General features: G+C 57.0%; 3 protein-coding genes across 10 annotated transcripts; all 3 read right to left on the reverse strand.

Moving 5' to 3' along the window:
* Window positions 1-159: 159 nt before the first annotated feature.
* Window positions 160-6495, reverse strand: LOC107157015 (double C2-like domain-containing protein gamma). Of its 8 annotated transcripts, none has more exons than XM_048807746.1 (13): window positions 6382-6495; window positions 4099-4185; window positions 3893-3945; window positions 3429-3784; window positions 3196-3275; window positions 3049-3120; window positions 2769-2878; window positions 2555-2690; window positions 2370-2423; window positions 920-1077; window positions 748-829; window positions 540-636; window positions 160-468 (listed from the first exon to the last, which is right to left on the reverse strand). In XM_048807746.1, exons 4-13 carry the CDS (start codon window positions 3667-3669, stop codon window positions 284-286), a joined length of 1215 nt encoding a protein of 404 aa, XP_048663703.1. In that variant the 5' UTR covers window positions 3670-3784; window positions 3893-3945; window positions 4099-4185; window positions 6382-6495; the 3' UTR covers window positions 160-283. The 8 variants fall into 8 exon arrangements, with proteins under 8 accessions (XP_048663703.1, XP_015358721.1, XP_048663702.1 ...); XM_015503235.2 differs by having other exon boundaries at window positions 6378-6476; XM_048807745.1 differs by having other exon boundaries at window positions 3889-3945; window positions 6378-6476.
* Window positions 6496-7775: 1280 nt separating this feature from the next.
* Window positions 7776-9986, reverse strand: Nudt8 (nudix hydrolase 8). Its single transcript, XM_048807606.1, has 5 exons — window positions 9909-9986; window positions 9681-9819; window positions 8735-8892; window positions 8166-8243; window positions 7776-8075 (listed from the first exon to the last, which is right to left on the reverse strand). The coding sequence occupies exons 1-5, from the start codon at window positions 9984-9986 to the stop codon at window positions 7848-7850; spliced, it is 681 nt and encodes a 226-aa protein (XP_048663563.1). The 3' UTR covers window positions 7776-7847.
* A 94-nt stretch (window positions 9987-10080) lies between these two features.
* On the reverse strand, window positions 10081-14524 carry Tbx10 (T-box transcription factor 10). The gene is made up of 8 exons (XM_048807607.1): window positions 14506-14524; window positions 13512-13782; window positions 13332-13433; window positions 12666-12837; window positions 11532-11687; window positions 11224-11291; window positions 10979-11073; window positions 10081-10610 (listed from the first exon to the last, which is right to left on the reverse strand). Exons 1-8 carry the CDS (start codon window positions 14522-14524, stop codon window positions 10321-10323), a joined length of 1173 nt encoding a protein of 390 aa, XP_048663564.1. The 3' UTR covers window positions 10081-10320.
* Window positions 14525-16391: the final 1867 nt, after the last annotated feature.

Raw genomic sequence — 16391 nt, forward strand, 5'->3', positions numbered from 1 at the left:
TCACATCCCCCTCCCTCAGTGTAGGAAGCAGAATGTGGTGGGGACTGGGAGCCTGGTTTGGCAAAGGCCTCTGGAAAGTGGGAGACAGGAGAACGGCATCTGTCTGCCCCGTAAGGTGATGGCAGGGGAGGTGGGGTGCGTGACCAGAGAAGACAGATCTGGTGTGGTCAGAAGATGTTTATTTTGGCTTTGTGGTGGGGTGAATGTGAAAGGGGATAGGAAACGTCCCTGGGTCAAGGGAATGGGTACAGCAGGTGGGGCAGTCCCCTGGATCCTCCCAGCTTCAGGGGTGTCCTGGCCACTGTGGGGCAGGTCTGCAAGCAGGATCCTGTACTGGCTTGTCGCCAAGCTGGTGGGGCACACCGTCCAGCGGGTGCCACAGCTCCAGCCGGTGGTCTGTGTGACCCAGGCACTCACACCAGTGGCGTAGTTGCTCCCCGCTGGCCTGGCTGCTCAACTGCACCCCACCTACCAGGGACACGGATCAGGGTTGGCAGGAGCCCATAGGGCTCCCCCCAGTGCCCCACATTCCTGCTCACCGATGAAGTCATCTGCCGTGCCCAGGTCATAGTCCCACACAGACACCAGCAGTGTCTTCTGGGCCAGCTCCTCTCTGGGGCCTGCATAGAAGAATTCCTGCAGGGAAAGGGGCAGGAGGGAGCAGGCGAATCTCAGAAACAGGTCCAGGCCAGGGTAGCTCAGCAGTCAAGGCCAAGTGTGGCTGGGCCCTGCTTAGCCCTGGCTCACCTCATTGAACTCGGGGTTCAGGGTCTTCCTCCGAACACTGGTCTTGTATTTAGATTTCTTCCCCAAGTTTGGATGCAGGAAACTGAGGAGATGGGCAGGTCAGGTGTGTCCCTGGAGAGGTGAGGAACTGCCACCTTGCCCTGCCTGCCCACCCATCTACCAATTCACTCACAGGCGGACAAAGGGGTCAGAGTAGCCATTGGCATCCATGGGGGCCAGGTGGGCACAGCGCAGAATGCCCACCAGCAGGCCCCCCCTCTGGGAGCTATAGCACAGGGACAGCAGGATGCGCCCACGTTCCTCCCCAGCCATCTCGGCCTCTGCCTGCTCCTGCAGGTAAAGGCTTTGGTCAAACCCCATCCAGCCCAAAGTCTACCACCCCACCAGTGTCCAGGCCCCAAGAGGAGGCTCAAACTGGCTGCAGAGAAATTGGGCCAATTCAATTTAATTTTATGGCAATCTCCCTAAATAGCCATTCATCTGGTACCCTAGAAAGGACCTTATGGGTCAGCTGTGCCCTCCAGGGCTGGAGGAAAGGGGCTTGATGGTCCATTCAGCTCATCTTTGTCATGGAGGGGAGGTAGATAATAATGGTCTCTTGAGTGCCACAAACATGACAGGAGCTTCCTGTGTGGCCTTCAGCAAGTGCCCATAACCACTGCCTATAGGACCAGCCTGGTGCCACAGGGGCACCTTTGGAAGACTGTTCTGTACCCAGGGACCAACAGATCTCTTCAGTTTCAAAACCTATCCTCTTTGTCCCATCCATTACTTCTCTGGGAATAATGTCCTTTGCCATACTACGGGACCCTGGTGCCCACAGCTTGGAGGATGCCAGAAAGTGTCTCCTCCTATGCTTTGAGTAGAATGACTGCAGGACACCCAGCCACCACGTCACAGGCAGTTCTCAGTAACACCGGAGTGCTTGGTGAGCAGCCACTGGGCGCTGTGGTGTTGTACATTGGTCCTGGGACAGGAGGTGGGTATGGCAGGGTGCTTGGTGATGTCCACCACCACCACCTGGGTGTAATTAATCCACAACTGCAGCCACTCGTGTCTCCACTAGGGGGCAGGGCGCCAGGCCCTTTTGTTCCCAGAGGAGTGGGTGGAGGGCCCACCCTAGGCCTTAGGGATGCCTTCCCCTGCAGGGCCATAAGGGTTCTGGCCAGGTCTGTGGTCTCAGGTGGGGTCGAAGAAGCCCACTGGTTACCTTTGCTGCCTCCTAACAAGGGCCTGTCAATGACAACCAGCCACAGGATGGCACCCATGCTGACCCTGGTGGCAGAGCCTGTTCTCTCCCCCACCTTGCCCAGCCCTTCCACCTCCAGCTTTCCGCCTCTACCTAAAAGTTGCCAGGTCTGTGTCTGGCTGTGCCCTCAGGGGCTTCTGGTTTGCCCCAGGGTTCCCATGCTGCCATGGCCAGAGAGTGCCCCCCAGCCTGCCCAGCCACGGGCTTCCCCAGAGTTATAAGGGCTCACAGAGCTTGTGAGAGGTGGCTGCAAATTCCTCCAAGCCCACCTAGGCTAGGACCCCTGCCCACTCCACCCACGTCCTGCCTGACCCACTGCAGCCTGGGCCTCCAGGCCTGCCCATCCCATCCCTCCTCCGTTCAGCAATCTCACCTCCTCATACAGGGACATGCCCCGGGCTGTGTCCAGGCTCTTGGGCCTCTTGGTCTGGAAAAGCAGGGCCCAGTTACCTCAGCAGGACACTGCTCAGGTGCCCCTCCCTGCTCCTCCCTCTCCAGCAACCCCATCACAAGGCCGCTGTCCCCTGCAGCGCCACCCTGGGCTCCCTGGCCCCTCACCAGCCTCCGCTTCTCCAGGCAGATGTTGAAGCTCCTGGCTCGGTTGGGCACCAGTTTCCTCAGGGGCACCCGCAGCTCCCCCAGGGGTGGTGCCCGCCGCCGTCGCCGCAGCCGAGGGTCTTCACACACACACAGCCTGGTGGCCGCCAGTATCAAACCTGGCCAGTCAAACCCCATCCCCCTACCCTGCCCCAGGTGGCCCAGGGATTCTCACCGCAGGGTCTTGCGCCCAGCATCCTGGCGGGTGAAGCCATGGTAGGTGAGTGTCTCCTCCCAGACAGGTCCCCTTGTACCCCGAACGGTGTGGGTCCGAAGCTGGCTGGCCTGGATACCAGGTGGGGTGGGTCAGAAACCTTCCCTGGCCCCCTGCCCTGCCTCCTTGATCCCAGCAACTGAGGTCTAAGTCCTGGGGATTGGGACGAATTGGGGCCAGGTGGGTGCCCTGGGTTGGACCTGCCAGAGAGCAGCAGTAGAGACCTGGGTCTTGCCCTCACCTTGCTGGCCCCTGGCAGCAGATTGGCTTTGACGTAGGTGTCAACAGAACCTGAGGCCGGTGGCTTGAGACCCTGGGAACAGAAAGTGGATGTGGGGTAAGCCTGTGGCCCCGCCCCCTGTCCCAGGGACCCCGCCCCCATCCTCACCTGGGCGCGATGGGCAGTGCAGTGCAGGGCGCTGTTGTCCGCATCAAAGAGAAGTGTGAACTCGAGGGTGCCCAGCGCAGCTACGGCAGGTGGCAGGTAGGGTCAGCAGCCAGCTCGGCTCACCTGCCCACTCTCCACGGCACGGTGCCTTCTGCCTGGCCCCTCCACGGGAATGCTAGGGACACCCCAAACCATCCTGGGGGTACCCCCTTGCCCCCCACACACACACTCACTGCTGTCGTCCGAGTCTCCCGGTGGCTCTGGGTCAGGCTGTGGCGGGGGTGCAGAAAGGATGGCCGGAGCGCGCTGGTCACGAGTGTGCAGCGCGGGCTCAGCAAACGCGTAGAAGTGCGGGAAGTAGTCGGAAATGCGGCGGATGGGCGGGATGGGGCCGGGGCTCACATCGATGGCCATGTGCTCCTGCATGCTCACCCTCGGCGGCCGCCGCCGGCCCGGGGGCGCCGTGCCCTCCATGGGGGCTCGGACATGCGGACCGGCTCAGAGCGACCCTGACGGACTGGGGACTGGGGGAACGCACCCAGCCACCGAGACGGAGCGAGGAGGCATCGCTGAGGCCATCAGGGGCGTTCTAGGGCAGAGCGGGGGTCCTGAGGTCAAGGTCTCCAGCCTGGAGGGTCGGGGCGAGTTGGGGGCGCACGGGCGTGTCGGGAGGCAGCCCGCAGGGCTCCTTACCAACCTAGAGCTGCTCCACCGGGCGCTGGGTGCGCTTGGGACGGCAGAGGTGACCGTCTGGGCAGGGGTGTGACAGAGCAGGAGAAAGACTCAGAATCAGGAGCCGGCACCTCCCGCCCTCACCCCCCAAGGGCCCCTCCCTAGTGCTGGGGCTCAGCTTCCCCTCCCGCTGCCCCTCTGTTCACACGCTGTCAAAGGAGTTATTTTTACCAGGGTCAGGCGGTCCCGCTCTCGGGTGAGGAGGCTGGAGGGCCGGAGGTGAGGAAAGGGGTGGCGGAGGAGCATGGGAAGTGAGGGCTGCAGGAGAGGAGGAGGGAGGTGAGAAGGCAGGGTCAGGTGGGGAGGAGGGAGCCCTGGGGGGCAGACCCTGCGGGGTGGAGAGGGGGCACATGGGAAGGTGGGATGGGGGCTTATGTGGGGAGCGGGGTGCAGGGGAGCATGCCCTGCTATTTAGACCCCTTGAGGTGGCCAGCTCAAGGTCACTTGGACACCCCTCTACCCGCTCTCCTGGCTGGGAATACAATCCTAACCCATCCTTGAGGGTGTCCCTTGTCTCCTCACCAAGGAGGCGCTCCTTAATCCCATGGTGGCCCTCTATGTGGTGAGCCGCCCCCTTCCCTTCTCCACCTGCTCTTCGTCCCTTCACCTCCCTGCATTGCCCAGCAGCACCTTCTGCCTGAACTGACCTTTGACCTAGCCCCCTGCCTACCTGACTCCCTGGCTTTAACTGCCCAGCATCCCTCTCCTGGTGATCTTTTAATCTTTTAAAAAAATTATATGTATATGTATGTAATTGTATATATATATGTGTGTGTGTATATATATGTATAAAATTTTATATATATATATATATATATATATATATATATATATACACACATATACACACACACATTTTTTTTCTTTTTTAAAAATATTTTTGTAGGGTTGATGGACCTTTATTTTATTCATTTATTTATATACGGTGCTGAGAATTGAACCCAGTGACTCACACATCTGAGGCAAGCACTCTAGCACCGAGCCACAATCCCACCCCCATATACACACACGTATTTTTTCAATGGATCTTTTATTTTATTTATTTATCTATTTATATGTGGTGCTGAGGATAGAACCCAGGGTCTCACATATGCCAGGCAAATGTTCTACCACTGAGCCACACATTTAGCCCCTGGTCTCTTAATTTTTAACCAAGAAATAACAATTGTAGATATTTATGGGGTTCAATGGATGTCTTGTTATAACTACGTCCCAATACTTTTTAATTTTTTTATTTTGAGACAGGGTCAAACAACATTTCCCAAGCTGGCCTTGGAACTGCAGTTCTCCTGCCTCAGCCTCCCAAGTCCTGAGCCACCAGACCCTGCTCAGTTTTCTTGGGTTCCATATAAAAGTGAGTTGGTGTCATGCTCTTCTTTGCCTGGCTTATTTGGCTTATCATAACACCCTCCAGCTTCATCTGTGTTGGTGCAAATGACAGAATTGCCTCTGTTAAAGCTGAAAAATACTCCATGTGTGTATGTAACACATCTTCTTTATCCATTCATTAGGTTGATTCCATGTTCTGGCTATTGGCAGTGAATAGGGGGGCACGCATCTTTTTTTTTTTTTAAAGGAGAGAGGGAGAGGGAAAGNGAGGAGAGGAGAGAGAGGAGAGGGGGAGAGAGAGGAGAGAAGGGAGGGAGGGAGAATCTTTTTTTGTAGATGGACACAACACAATGCCTTTATTTTTATGTGGTGCTGAGAATCAAACCCGGGTCCCGCCCGTGCTACATAAGCGCTCTACAGCTGAGCCACAATCCCAGCCCGGGCAGGTATCTTTTTGACAGACCAGTTTTGATTTCTTTGGGTATGTACCTGGAAGCGGGGTGCTAAGTCATATGGTAGTTCCCTTTGGTTTCCAAGGAACCTTCATACTGTTTTCCAACATGGCTATACATATTAGTTATGGTCCCACCCAGAGTATTTAATGGTTTTCTTTTCTGCACTTGCTCCAGACTCTTCTTTTGTGGTTTGTTTGGGGTTTTATTTTTTTTATTTTTTATTTTTTTGCAGTGCTAGGGAGGGAACCTAGGGCCTCACACACGTTAGGCAAGTGCCCTGCCACAGAACTGCAGCCCCAGCCCTCTTTCATTTTTAAAAAATCGCCATTTTAGGGCTGAGGCTGTGGCTCAGCGGTAGAGCACTAGCCTAGTGCGTGCGAGGCCCTGGAGTTGATCCTCAGCATCACATAAAAAATAAAAAAATAAAAGTATTGTGCCCCACTACAACTAAAAAATAAATGTTTTTAAAAATTGCCATTTTAACAGGTTGAGGTAAGATCTCATTGTGGTTTTGACTTGCATGTCCCTGGTGCTTAGAATGTTGAATATTTTTTCCCTACATCCATTGCAATGTCTTCTTTTAAGAACGTCTTGTTTTTGGATTGGGCTGTTTGTTTTCTTGCTGTAGAGTTTGAACCTTAGCCCCTTACCAAACGTCTGGCTCACCCACATTTTCTCCCGGTGTTTCTTCACTGTTGATTTTCTCCTTTGCTGTGCAGCGTTTGGTTTGGTGTCATCCCATTTGTCTATCTTTGGTTCTGCTGCCCGAGCTTTTGGGGTCCTATAAAAGAAATCATCGCCCAGACCAACGTCTGGAGTGATTCCTCTGTGTGTGTTCTAGTAGTCTCACCTCTTCAGGTCTTAGAGCTGAGTCTAAATGATGTGCCCCTCAGGTGTTCTTTAAGGGCCACCCTTCTCTACTTTTAGTGCAGGGGATTCACCCCTAGCCCTGTCAATCCATAAACTTTAAATCCTACATGCCATGTGCTGGGGTCAGGAAAGGGCATGTGACCAGGGAGGCTAATCAAGTGCAATCCTGAGTTAGACAGCCAGGAGAGGTGTTTTTTTTTTTTTCTTTATTTATTTTTTGTGGAGGTGGAGGAGCTACTGGGGATTGAACTCAGGGGTGCTCAACTACAGAGCCACATCCCCAGCCCTGTTTTATATTTAATTTAGAGACAGGGTCTCACTGAGTTGCTAAGTGCCTCGCTTTTGCTGAGGCTGGCTTTGAACTCGTGATTACAGGCGAGTGCACTGCACCCTGCGAGAGGTGTTTTCTTTTGATAGGAAGCTGTTGCCCTTTCATCTCTTATGTTTCTGGACTAGAGACAGCCCCTGCACAGTTTAAAAGAGAAAGGGAGAGACCCTGAACCCCTAGACCCAGCCATACCTGAAGCTAGTTATTTCGGGAGTGTGTGATCACCAGTCCGCTTCAGGAAGAGTTAGCTAGTGAATGGAGTTTTCTATTACTTGTCCTGGTACTGCCCAAGAATTCCTCCTATTCCACCATGCAAAGTTCAGATTGTCTAGCCCTCACTCTCTTACAGAATCCTGGTCTACATAATTGATGTTTAATTCCACTATTATTGACTAAGGTACAGTCCCACTGTTATCCATGTGACCACCTCTGAAGGACAGGGCAGGTTCTGGCTGAAGCACAGACATGGCCTCCACACAACACCTGGCCTGCAGCAGGGTCTCAGCAAGTTGGAACTGCACAGTGACATCCAGGGAGAGGGGCCTCCACATTCCTCTCTGGACTCCCAAAGCCCAACAGGGGTGAGCCAGGCACAGGGAACAGGAGGTGTGGGGGGGCATGCACAGCACAGCAGCCTGACACTCCTGTCCCAGCCTTCGGAGGCTGGAGCAAGGAATCCATCCCCCCACCCCAGCTCCAATCTCATCAGCCAGAGGACTGTTGAGGGCGAAATGAAATGGCTCCACACACCTGGCACACAGGAACTGATCCCTACATGGGGACAGTGCGACTGGACTGAGGAGCCCTTCCAGTGGCCTCAGGGGCATGCCCAAAGTCAGGGCCTCCACACAGAAGAGGCAGGAACAGAGCTGTCAAAGACCCTTTATTCAGTCCTAGAGGGCCTCGCAGGAAGGCGGGAGTGACTGAGCGCCAGGCCTTCAGCCGGGGTGCAGCTCCGGGCTGATCAGGCGGGGCTGGTAGGCGCCAGGGGCCAGCAGCTGCAGGGTGAAATCGGTGACAACAGCTGTAAGCCCCCAGATTCGGTGTGGTCCGTGGAGGAAGACGGGCAGTGTGTAACGGAAGTGGCCATCCTGGCAGAAGTGAGTATAGCCCTGATTCTGTGTCTGCAGCAGGTGTGCCAGGGGCAGCACAAACACCTCATCTACCTGTGAGCGGGAGGCAGAGAGAGGGTGGAGGGAGGGCTGGCCGCTGCAGCCTCCCCCAGGGGACAGCCCGCCCCTGAGTCCCCCATTTACCTCCTCAGGGTTGGGCTTGAGGCTCTGCAGGTCCAATGGGCCCACACTGGCAAGCACCGGCACCACTGTGGCCTTTCTCTAGGATGGGAGAAGGATAGGCGTCAGGGGAGGCATGGCCTGGGTGGGGCTCTGGGGTCAGGAGCTGAGTCAGGGAGGAGGACCTGTCTTGCCATCCATAGGCCTTTGGTGGGCATGACCAGGTCCAGGGGCTCCTGCTGACTGTCTCGGGGCGCCAAGTGCACTAGGCCTGGTCATGCCTTGGCAGACTGCTTCCCTACCCCCACTTAGTCCACCTGCCACCTTTATAACCTTAAATCTCAAATCTCCCACTTGTCATTCAGGCCCAGCTCAGTCCCTGCCCATCCTGTGAAGCCTCCCCCCAACCTGTTCCTTCACATGGGGCCCCAAGGGTTGTGTGGGGATGGAATGGTGACTCCCAGGCAGTTGCTGGCTTACTACTCCATACCCTACGCCTGCAGGAAGCTGTGACCCTGGGATTCTGGCTCCCTGTCCAGGGTGGGCACAGAGTGGGTGACAGGGTGAGGGTAAATTCGGGCCTGATGGCTCACCGTGTCGTGCACAGGCTGTAGGATGCCCCACACTTGCTCCTCCGACACAGCCAGGCCCAGTTCCTCCTGGGTTTCCCGCAAGGCTGTGTGCACCACATCCTGGTCAGCAGGGTCACACTTGCCGCCTGGGAAACTTAACAGGCACAGGGAGTCTGGTTCTTATGTTCTGGGGGCCATGGAGGGGTGGGGGAGTGGGCCGTGACATAAGGCTAGTAGCCCACCTAGACATCTGCTTCTGTCCCTAGCCACATGACCTGGAGAAGCCAGTTTACCTCCCTGATCAATATAGGTAAGGGAGAGAGCCCCGATCAGTCAGGATAGGGTATGAGGGTCTGCCATCAGGGGCGAGAAGATCCTGGGGCTCAGACACAGAATTCTGCCTGTGGTGGCCCCATGGTGCTTTCATTGACCTCAGGGTGTCCTTAATTCCCACCAGGGGCGGAGCCTGGGCAGAAGCTCTTTAGCGCAGGACGGGGGCGAGGCCTCAGGCAGGTGCCATTGCCTCCAGATGGGGCGTGACCGGAAAGGCGTGGTTAAGTGGCGGGGCTTCCGGGTGGGGCGGGCGTGGGCGTGGTCTGCTGAGAAGGCGCCCAGAGAGCGCAGGAGTGTGTTCCAGACCCATCGGAGCTGACGCAGCTCTTACTACCTCGGGGTCAGGGAGTTTGGAGTCGGGTCCAGTGTCCTTCGCCCCAGCGGTGTCTATATCTCCCTTGAAGGGCTCACAGAAAGAGCTCCAGGATTGCAGATGAGTCAGGGGCCCATGTGTAGCTCACCCTGTACCCACTCTTGTCCTGCTCTCTGTTCCATCAGACTGGACTTCAGCTCCAAGATGACAGGGGTCTTATCCCTCCCTTCCTGTCTTGAGTCTTGATTGATCACCAGATCGCTACCCCCATCCCTACGGGGCCTTTATGGCCACTGCCTATCGTGGTTCTGCACCCCTCACCAGACCCCGGTCCCTCGAGGACCAGGCCATACCAGCCTTGCACACAGACTTTAAATGTGGAATGGCAGATGTTGGCAATGTTTGCTGTGTAACTCTGAGCAGGTCCATTGCCTCTCTGAGCCACAGTTTTGGTTCTCCTCTGGGGATAAAGCAGGGAGTAGGACCCTGGGCCCTCTTCACAGGGCTAAGTGCAGTTCTTCTGTGACTCGATGGTGTCCCCACCTTTACCATCACTGCACTCCCAGGGATGTGGAAGCCACTGGACTGAGCTTTGGGGTGCCTACTGAGTTGATAGGGGGCTGTCATGCCTGGTAGTTCCTGAGTCCCTCCACCTTGACCCTTGAGGACACAAGTGCTGTACCCATGCCAAATAGTTTAATGGTTTAATGGTGGAGGAAGAGAGAGGTGAGAGAAGAGTTTGGGGGAATTACCCCCAAGGCTGAAGGGGTCAAGATTCTAGATTGTTGGGGTGGGAAGGAGGAAGACTGGTTCCAAGCCTGGCAGGTCCCAGCCTGGCTGTGACAGGGCTTCCAGCCACCCTGCTCTCTGTGGAGAGGGGCCTCTGCACAGGAGGGGCTGCAGGGGGTAGGGTGGAGACACTCTCACATGGGTGAAGGTCCAGGGTAGAAGGCTTCTGCCATCACTGAGAGTCCTGGCCAGGTCCCAGGTGTGCAGCGGTTGGGGACAGCAGCCCCAGCCCAGTTGGGAGGGTCAGGGTGCCCTGATCTCCATTAGCCCGGATGTTGGGGAGAGGGTATGGTGCTGGTCGGGTCCTTGGAATCCCAAGATGGCTTGGGGCCCCAGGGTACAGGCCCTGGTAAGTGAGGGGCCTATAGGTGGCCGGGGCCAGCAGGGCTTCAGGAGAGGGCAGCAGCTGATGGTGGAGACGGTCATGGGTCCTGGAGGTGGAGGCTGAAGCTTTGTTGGGGTCTGAGGGAGCAAAATGGTGCGAGCGGATCCCAGGCCTTCCCTTACACTCTCAGTCCTCATCCACGCCCGCCCTCTCCTCCTTCCTGCCTGCCTTGGCCTATCTCGGCCTCTGCCCTTGCTTTCTTTTCTGCCTGAAATTTCTTCCCCACTCCTCCCACCCAGGACTGAAATCTTTCCCAGTCCTGGCTTGAGAACCACCCCCTCCAGGAAGCCTGCCTGGCACCCCCTGTCTCTGCTCTTGCACCATGTTCCCCACCCTGTTCTCCCTGCCCTGCACCTCATGTCATCTTAGGAAACTTAGCCTCCCCCTTGGTGTCACACAGGGGCCCAGCAGATTTGCTGAGCAAGTCCCTTCCTGGAGACCTCACCTTTCTCCTGCTCTGTGGCGCCTGCCAGCAGGCAGGGACTGAGGCTGCTGCGACTCCGGGCTGGGGTACTGAGCAGGGGCCCTGGGGCCACAGGCCTGAAGATGGGGCAAGCAGGAATGGGGACCGGAGTTGAAGGACCCAGGCCTGCGACCCTGAGACCGGCACCAGGGGAGGCCCCAGGAGATGCCTGGAGCGGGAGGGGAGGGGGCGGGGCCGCTGAGTGGGTGGCAGAGGCCAGACAGTACCAGGAGTCCGGGTCACTCTCTCTGAAGCCCTTGGCAAAAGGGTTGCTGGCGATCTTCAGCTGGGTGATCTACGGAGGAGAAGGTGCAGTCAGGGGCTGCCCGGGCTGTGGGGCCCACGCCCCGTCACCCCGCCCTCCAGGGACCCCAGTCCGGAGGCCCGCAGGTCCCAGGCCCTTTGGCCCGGGAACTCGGGAGCCAGGGAACAGGAGGCAGGGGGATTTCTGGGGTGGACGCCTGTGGACGAAGGGCGGGGAGGGGGGGGCGCAGGGCTCAGGCCTCAGTGTCCGCCCTGGGAGGCGGGCCCGTACCCGGTGGTTCTGGTAGGCCGTCACCGCCGTGAACTGGGTCTCTGTGAAGACGAAGGACTTGAAGTTCTCCTGGGCGTAGCGCTCGCTGTCCTTCCGCGGGTCCACGAAGACCACGTGGAATCGCGGCTGGTAGCGGTGCATGGAGTTGAGGATGATCTGTGGGAGGTTGGGGGGGGCTGGGCGCCGCGACCCCGGAGCCCCCAGCCCTCCGCCAGGACCCCTCAGCCGCCTCCCTCTTTCTTGAGAGAGCCTGCAGTCCTAGGTTCCAGGGCCCTTTGTATTTAAGTGTCCCTCTTTTGCCCCACATCTGACCCCTCGAACTGCCTGCAGAACCATCCAGAAGGTGACCCGTCCTCCCACCCAGCCAGCCACTGTCATCTTTCCCCTGAGTGCTTCGGGTGCCTCTGCCCATTCTCCATGCAGCAGCTCTGGCAGGACCCATCCTTTAGCTCCTGTTCCAGACCTTGAGACTCCCACAGAGAAGGAAAGCCAGAGTCCTCTTCATGGGGGGCCTGGCCCTATGCAACCAGCCCCAACCACAGGTCTCTTTTTTCACTTCCCCTCCTTGCTCCTCTCTAGCCACGCAGGGAGTCCCTGGAAGCCCCCCAAGTCACCTGACATCCTCTGGCCTCAGGGCCTTTGCATGTGCTGTCCTCTGGCCTACAACCGCCAATCTGAATGTTTAGTCTCCATCCCTCCCCCACTTCCTTCAGGTCGCTGTTCGCGTATCACCTCTTCAGCCTCTGTCTCTGCACCCTTCCTGTTTCCTTTTGCTCTTTGTCATTTATCACTATCTGTGACCTCTCCAGTGTCTGCTGGGTTCTTGGCCTCCCATCTGTCTGCAGCCTCAGGACTTGAGCCTGGGGAAGGTGGGAAATCTTTGTCTCATAAAGTGTCAATCACTATGCCAGGCCTTCCACATCTCCCCCGCTCCTCTGTTGGGATAGTGTCTGGACAGTCCTTTGTGCCTTCCGGGGCCCCACCAAGTGGCCATCATGAGTGGGCAGGGTGCTGGGCACCAAGCCCACAGGGCACCAAAAGTGCCACCAGCCCTGGCTCTCCAGGCTTTGTCACAGTGGAGGCCCAGCCCCCGACACCTGGCTCAGTCCCTCCCCACTGCAGCCTGGACCTCACATGGCCATTGTCGTCCAGCAGGTTGTTGGTCAGCTTGAGCTTGTCAAAGGACACGATCTGACGCATCCACTGGGCGCCCTTGGCTGGTGAGTCCGGATGGAAGTGCACGCGGCCAGGCGTGGCCGGGTCAGCCTTGCCCGCCACCAGCCAGGCTGAGCTGTGGAAGGCGTACCTGGGGAGCAGGGTGAGGTGGTGAAGGATGACCCCACGCCAGCGAGACTGGTGGGCCCCGGGGCTATTGCTGAGCACACCCCTGCCAACGAGGCCTCTTGGTCCTCAGTTCTCCATGGCTGTACCTGGTCCGTAGGAGTCAAGATAACCCTTGCTGTCCTGGGCTAGACCACTGTGCCTGCCCCCAGGTTAGCCCACTGATCTGGGCCCCCTCCCACCATCGGCCTGTTTGCCCTTTAGGTTTTCATTTTCCCCTCGTCCTGGGAATTGACCCCGGGGTGCTCTACCACTGAGTTTCGTTCCCAGCCCATTTTAATCTTTTATTTGGAGACAGGGTCTTGCTAAGTTGCTGAGGCTGGCCTCAAACCTGTTATCCTCCTGCCGCAGCCTCCAGAGTTGATGAGATTACAGGCATGGCCACCATGCCCAGGGCACAGGTCTGATTCCTGGCCTCAGCACCCTAGATCTGTACTGCTCCCGGAGCTGGCCCCACACCTGTATCTCTTGTTGTCCAGCGGGATGAAGTCCATGAGCAGGGCGTAGTCGGCCAATGTGTCCATGCCCAGGATCTTCACCTGGAAGGTGGGGAACATCCTCCTGCGGAAAGGAGGTGCTCAGCAGCCCGACGCGACCCCCATCCCTGGCCCTGCCCTGCCCTGCCGCCCATGCCCACACCTGCCCGCCTTGGTGACAATCATCTCGGTGCCCAGCTGGTTGAATTCTTCCCACAGGGGTTTCATCTCCAGCTGAACCATCACGCTGGACACACGTGGGTTCTTGGGTCCCTGCCCAGTGGGCTCAGCCACGGCGTGGGCCTCTGCAGAGGAGCTAGTGCCAGGGCCCTGTGGAAACGGCGCCCCCAGGCGGGGCTCCCAACTGGAGCTGGTCACTGGCAGCGGGTAGGTTTCCGAGGGTGCAAGGACGCTGAGGCCAGCAGACAGGAAGGCTGGGGAGAGAGGACAGAGGCATGGGCCCCAGGCGGCCTCCACCCCCGGCCATGCCCCCAGGAGCCCTCCTCCTCAGGCTGCACCCATGTGCCTCTAACTGGAGCAAGGCCCCCTGCCTGCCGGGCCTGTGTTCCAGTGTCACCTGGTCAGCATCACTCGCAAAGTAAATGTTCACTTAAGATCTTTTCCCCAGAAGCTCCTGGAGAGCGGAGATAGACAGGACCCGACTTGCTCCCCGGGGAAGTGGGGTTTTTTTTTTTTTTTTTTTTTTGGTATTGGGGATTGAACTCAGGGGTGCTGTACCACTGAGTTACACCCCCAGCCCTTTTTATGTTTTATTTTTAGACAGTTTCTTAAATTGCCAAGGCCAGCCTTAAACTTGGGATCAGTCCTCCTGCCTCAGCCTCCCAAGTTGCTGGGATTACAGGAACATGCCACCATGCTCAGCCTCCCCAGGGATTTTTTCTTTTAATAAACACATACATACTAGGGATTGAGCCCAGGGGCCCTTAGCCATTGAGCTACATCCCCAGCCCTTTTAATATTCTATTTTGAGAAAGGGTCTCACTAAGTTGCTCAGGGCCTTGCTAAATTGCTTTGAACTTGCGGTCCTCCTGCCTCAGCCTCCCGAGTTGCTGGAATTAAGACCTGCACTACCACACGGGGTTCCCCAGGGAACTTTTAAATGACCCTGTGGCTGAGAGCTCGGGCAGTTGTCTCACCTCCAGCCTTAGGTTCCATACCTGTCACAAGGGGTTCTTAAGACCTGCCCCCAGGGCTGATGTGAGGATTGGGAGGACACACACAGGGCCTGGCACACAGCGGCCCCTTCACAAACACCCCCTGTTATACATGATGTGCATCGAGGTCGCAGGGAGCAGCTGGGGCTCTCCACGCTCTGGACACCCTGTGCCTGGTGCTGCTTAAGGAGGGCAGAGCTGAGCAAGAACCCATCCTCCATGAATTACTCAGGCCAGCCTTGAAACCCCCACAGCCTGCCTCCAAAAGCCCATTCTGAGACCTTCTGCTCTGGACCCTTTACTTTTCCCCACACACGCTATCTTTTGATCTGCAATCCTGGGTAAGCCTTGGCCAAAAGCCTTGCCACCCCCACCCCCATTAAAATAAAATGCTAATCATAAGACATCAATTAACCCTCATTAAGAAGAAGAAAGGAACCCAGGGGTTAACAAGTAATGGTGAGCATTTGCAGAATGGAGTCCTTGTATACAGCTGGTGAGAATATAAAATGTAAAACAAATACCATATGATCCACTTTTGGATCTATACCCTAAAAAGTTAGAAGGAGGAACCCAAACAAAGGTATGTGTACATCCATGTTCATAGCAGCATTTATTTACAGTAGCCAAAAGGTAGAAATGACCCAAGTTTTCTCTGACAGATGAAGGCACAGATGAAATGTGGTATAGACATGCAACGGAATGTTATCCAGCCTTAAAAGGGAAGGACAGCATGGTGCGTGACTATAATCCCAGAACTCAGGAGGCTGAGGCAGGAGGATCACAAGTTCAAGGCCAGCTTCAGCAATTTAGCATGACCTTGTCTCAAAATAAAAAATAAAAGTGTGGGGGATGGAGCTCAGTGGGAGAGCACTGCTGGGTTCAGTTCTCAGTACAAAAAAAAAATGAGGGGGGAAGACCTTCTGACACTTGCTGCAACCGGGAGGGACTGTATGCTTCTGCTCGCGAGAGGCACCCGAGAGGTCAGCACCCGAGAGGTGGAATTCATAGAGACAAAAAGTTGAGCGGTGGTTCCGGGGGTTAGGGGCTGGGAGTGGTTTGGTGGGAGGAAGCTGGAGCTCTGCAGGGTACAAACAGAGGCCCCTGGGGCTCTCAGCCTGGAGGGTGCAAGGGTCTCCGGAAGGGACAGGAAGATTGGATGGGTTGACGTCCCCTACCACCCAGGGCCAGGTCATCAAGGGGCCACTGCCTGTGGCTCAGCTGCTCTGCCTGGGCAGGTGGCCCCTGCCAGCCCCCAGGGTCTTGGCGACGGTCCCAGGGGAGGGGCTCATGGCTTCCCTGGGCCTGGGGGCCATGCAGGTGGCACTGGCCCCAAGCCTCCTCCAGGCTCACCCTGCCCACCCCAGTCACTGTGTTCCCCTCAGCTTTTCCAGGAACTCCGGGAGGGGAATGTGCTCCATCTTCTAGAAGCCACACCTTTCCCAGAGGCACAGAGTGCCAGGTCTGGAAGGGAAGTTAGAGGAGTCTTGCTCCAGGTCGGGGCTGAGGTCCAGAGATGGCAAGGGACATACAGGTCACATATGAGGCTGGCATCTCCCAGAAGCAGCTTTGTGCCCTTGCCTCCCCCCCACCAAAAAAAAAAAAACAAAAAAACTGGCACATTGTAGGCTCCAGCCATCAGCCCTGCCTCACTCACCCTGGAGCCTGACCCACCCATCGGCCACCCTGGTGGCCCATGCCCTACCTGCCATGGGGATGGCCCAGATGTCCACTTCCTGAAGAAACCTCAGCTGGGGCTGGGCTGTAGCTGCCACCCAAGGGGCCCTGCCTGCCGGGTGGGTCGCCCGCTGCCCCAGGTCTGCTTGTCTGCCCAGCACTGCAGCTCGGCTTGGGCACACACGGTCCTC

This window comes from Marmota marmota, unplaced genomic scaffold, assembly GCF_001458135.2.
Source record: "Marmota marmota marmota unplaced genomic scaffold, marMar, whole genome shotgun sequence".
Classification (NCBI taxonomy): domain Eukaryota; kingdom Metazoa; phylum Chordata; class Mammalia; order Rodentia; family Sciuridae; genus Marmota; species Marmota marmota.

Excerpts from the sequence above, each read along its gene's own strand:
- LOC107157015 (XM_048807746.1), bottom strand. The coding sequence starts at position 3,669 with ATGGAGGGCACGGCGCCCCCGGGCCGGCGGCGGCCGCCGAGGGTGAGC. Across the intron at positions 3,276-3,428 it reads GGGAGACTCGGACGACAGCA|CTGCGCTGGGCACCCTCGAG; the intron begins GTGAGTGTGTGT and ends CACCTGCCGTAG. Across the intron at positions 2,879-3,048 it reads TGCTGCCAGGGGCCAGCAAG|GCCAGCCAGCTTCGGACCCA; the intron begins GTGAGGGCAAGA and ends CCTGGTATCCAG.
- Nudt8 (XM_048807606.1), bottom strand. The coding sequence starts at position 9,986 with ATGACAGCCCCCTATCAACTCAGTAGGCACCCCAAAGCTCAGTCCAGT. Across the intron at positions 9,820-9,908 it reads TCCCTGGGAGTGCAGTGATG|AGGAGAACCAAAACTGTGGC; the intron begins GTAAAGGTGGGG and ends CTTTATCCCCAG. Across the intron at positions 8,893-9,680 it reads CCTCGAGGGACCGGGGTCTG|AACCAGACTCCCTGTGCCTG; the intron begins GTGAGGGGTGCA and ends CCAGAACATAAG.
- Tbx10 (XM_048807607.1), bottom strand. Across the intron at positions 11,688-12,665 it reads TGCTGGACGACAATGGCCAT|ATCATCCTCAACTCCATGCA; the intron begins GTGAGGTCCAGG and ends AACCTCCCACAG. Across the intron at positions 10,611-10,978 it reads CGCCACAGAGCAGGAGAAAG|ACCCCAACAAAGCTTCAGCC; the intron begins GTGAGGTCTCCA and ends TTGCTCCCTCAG.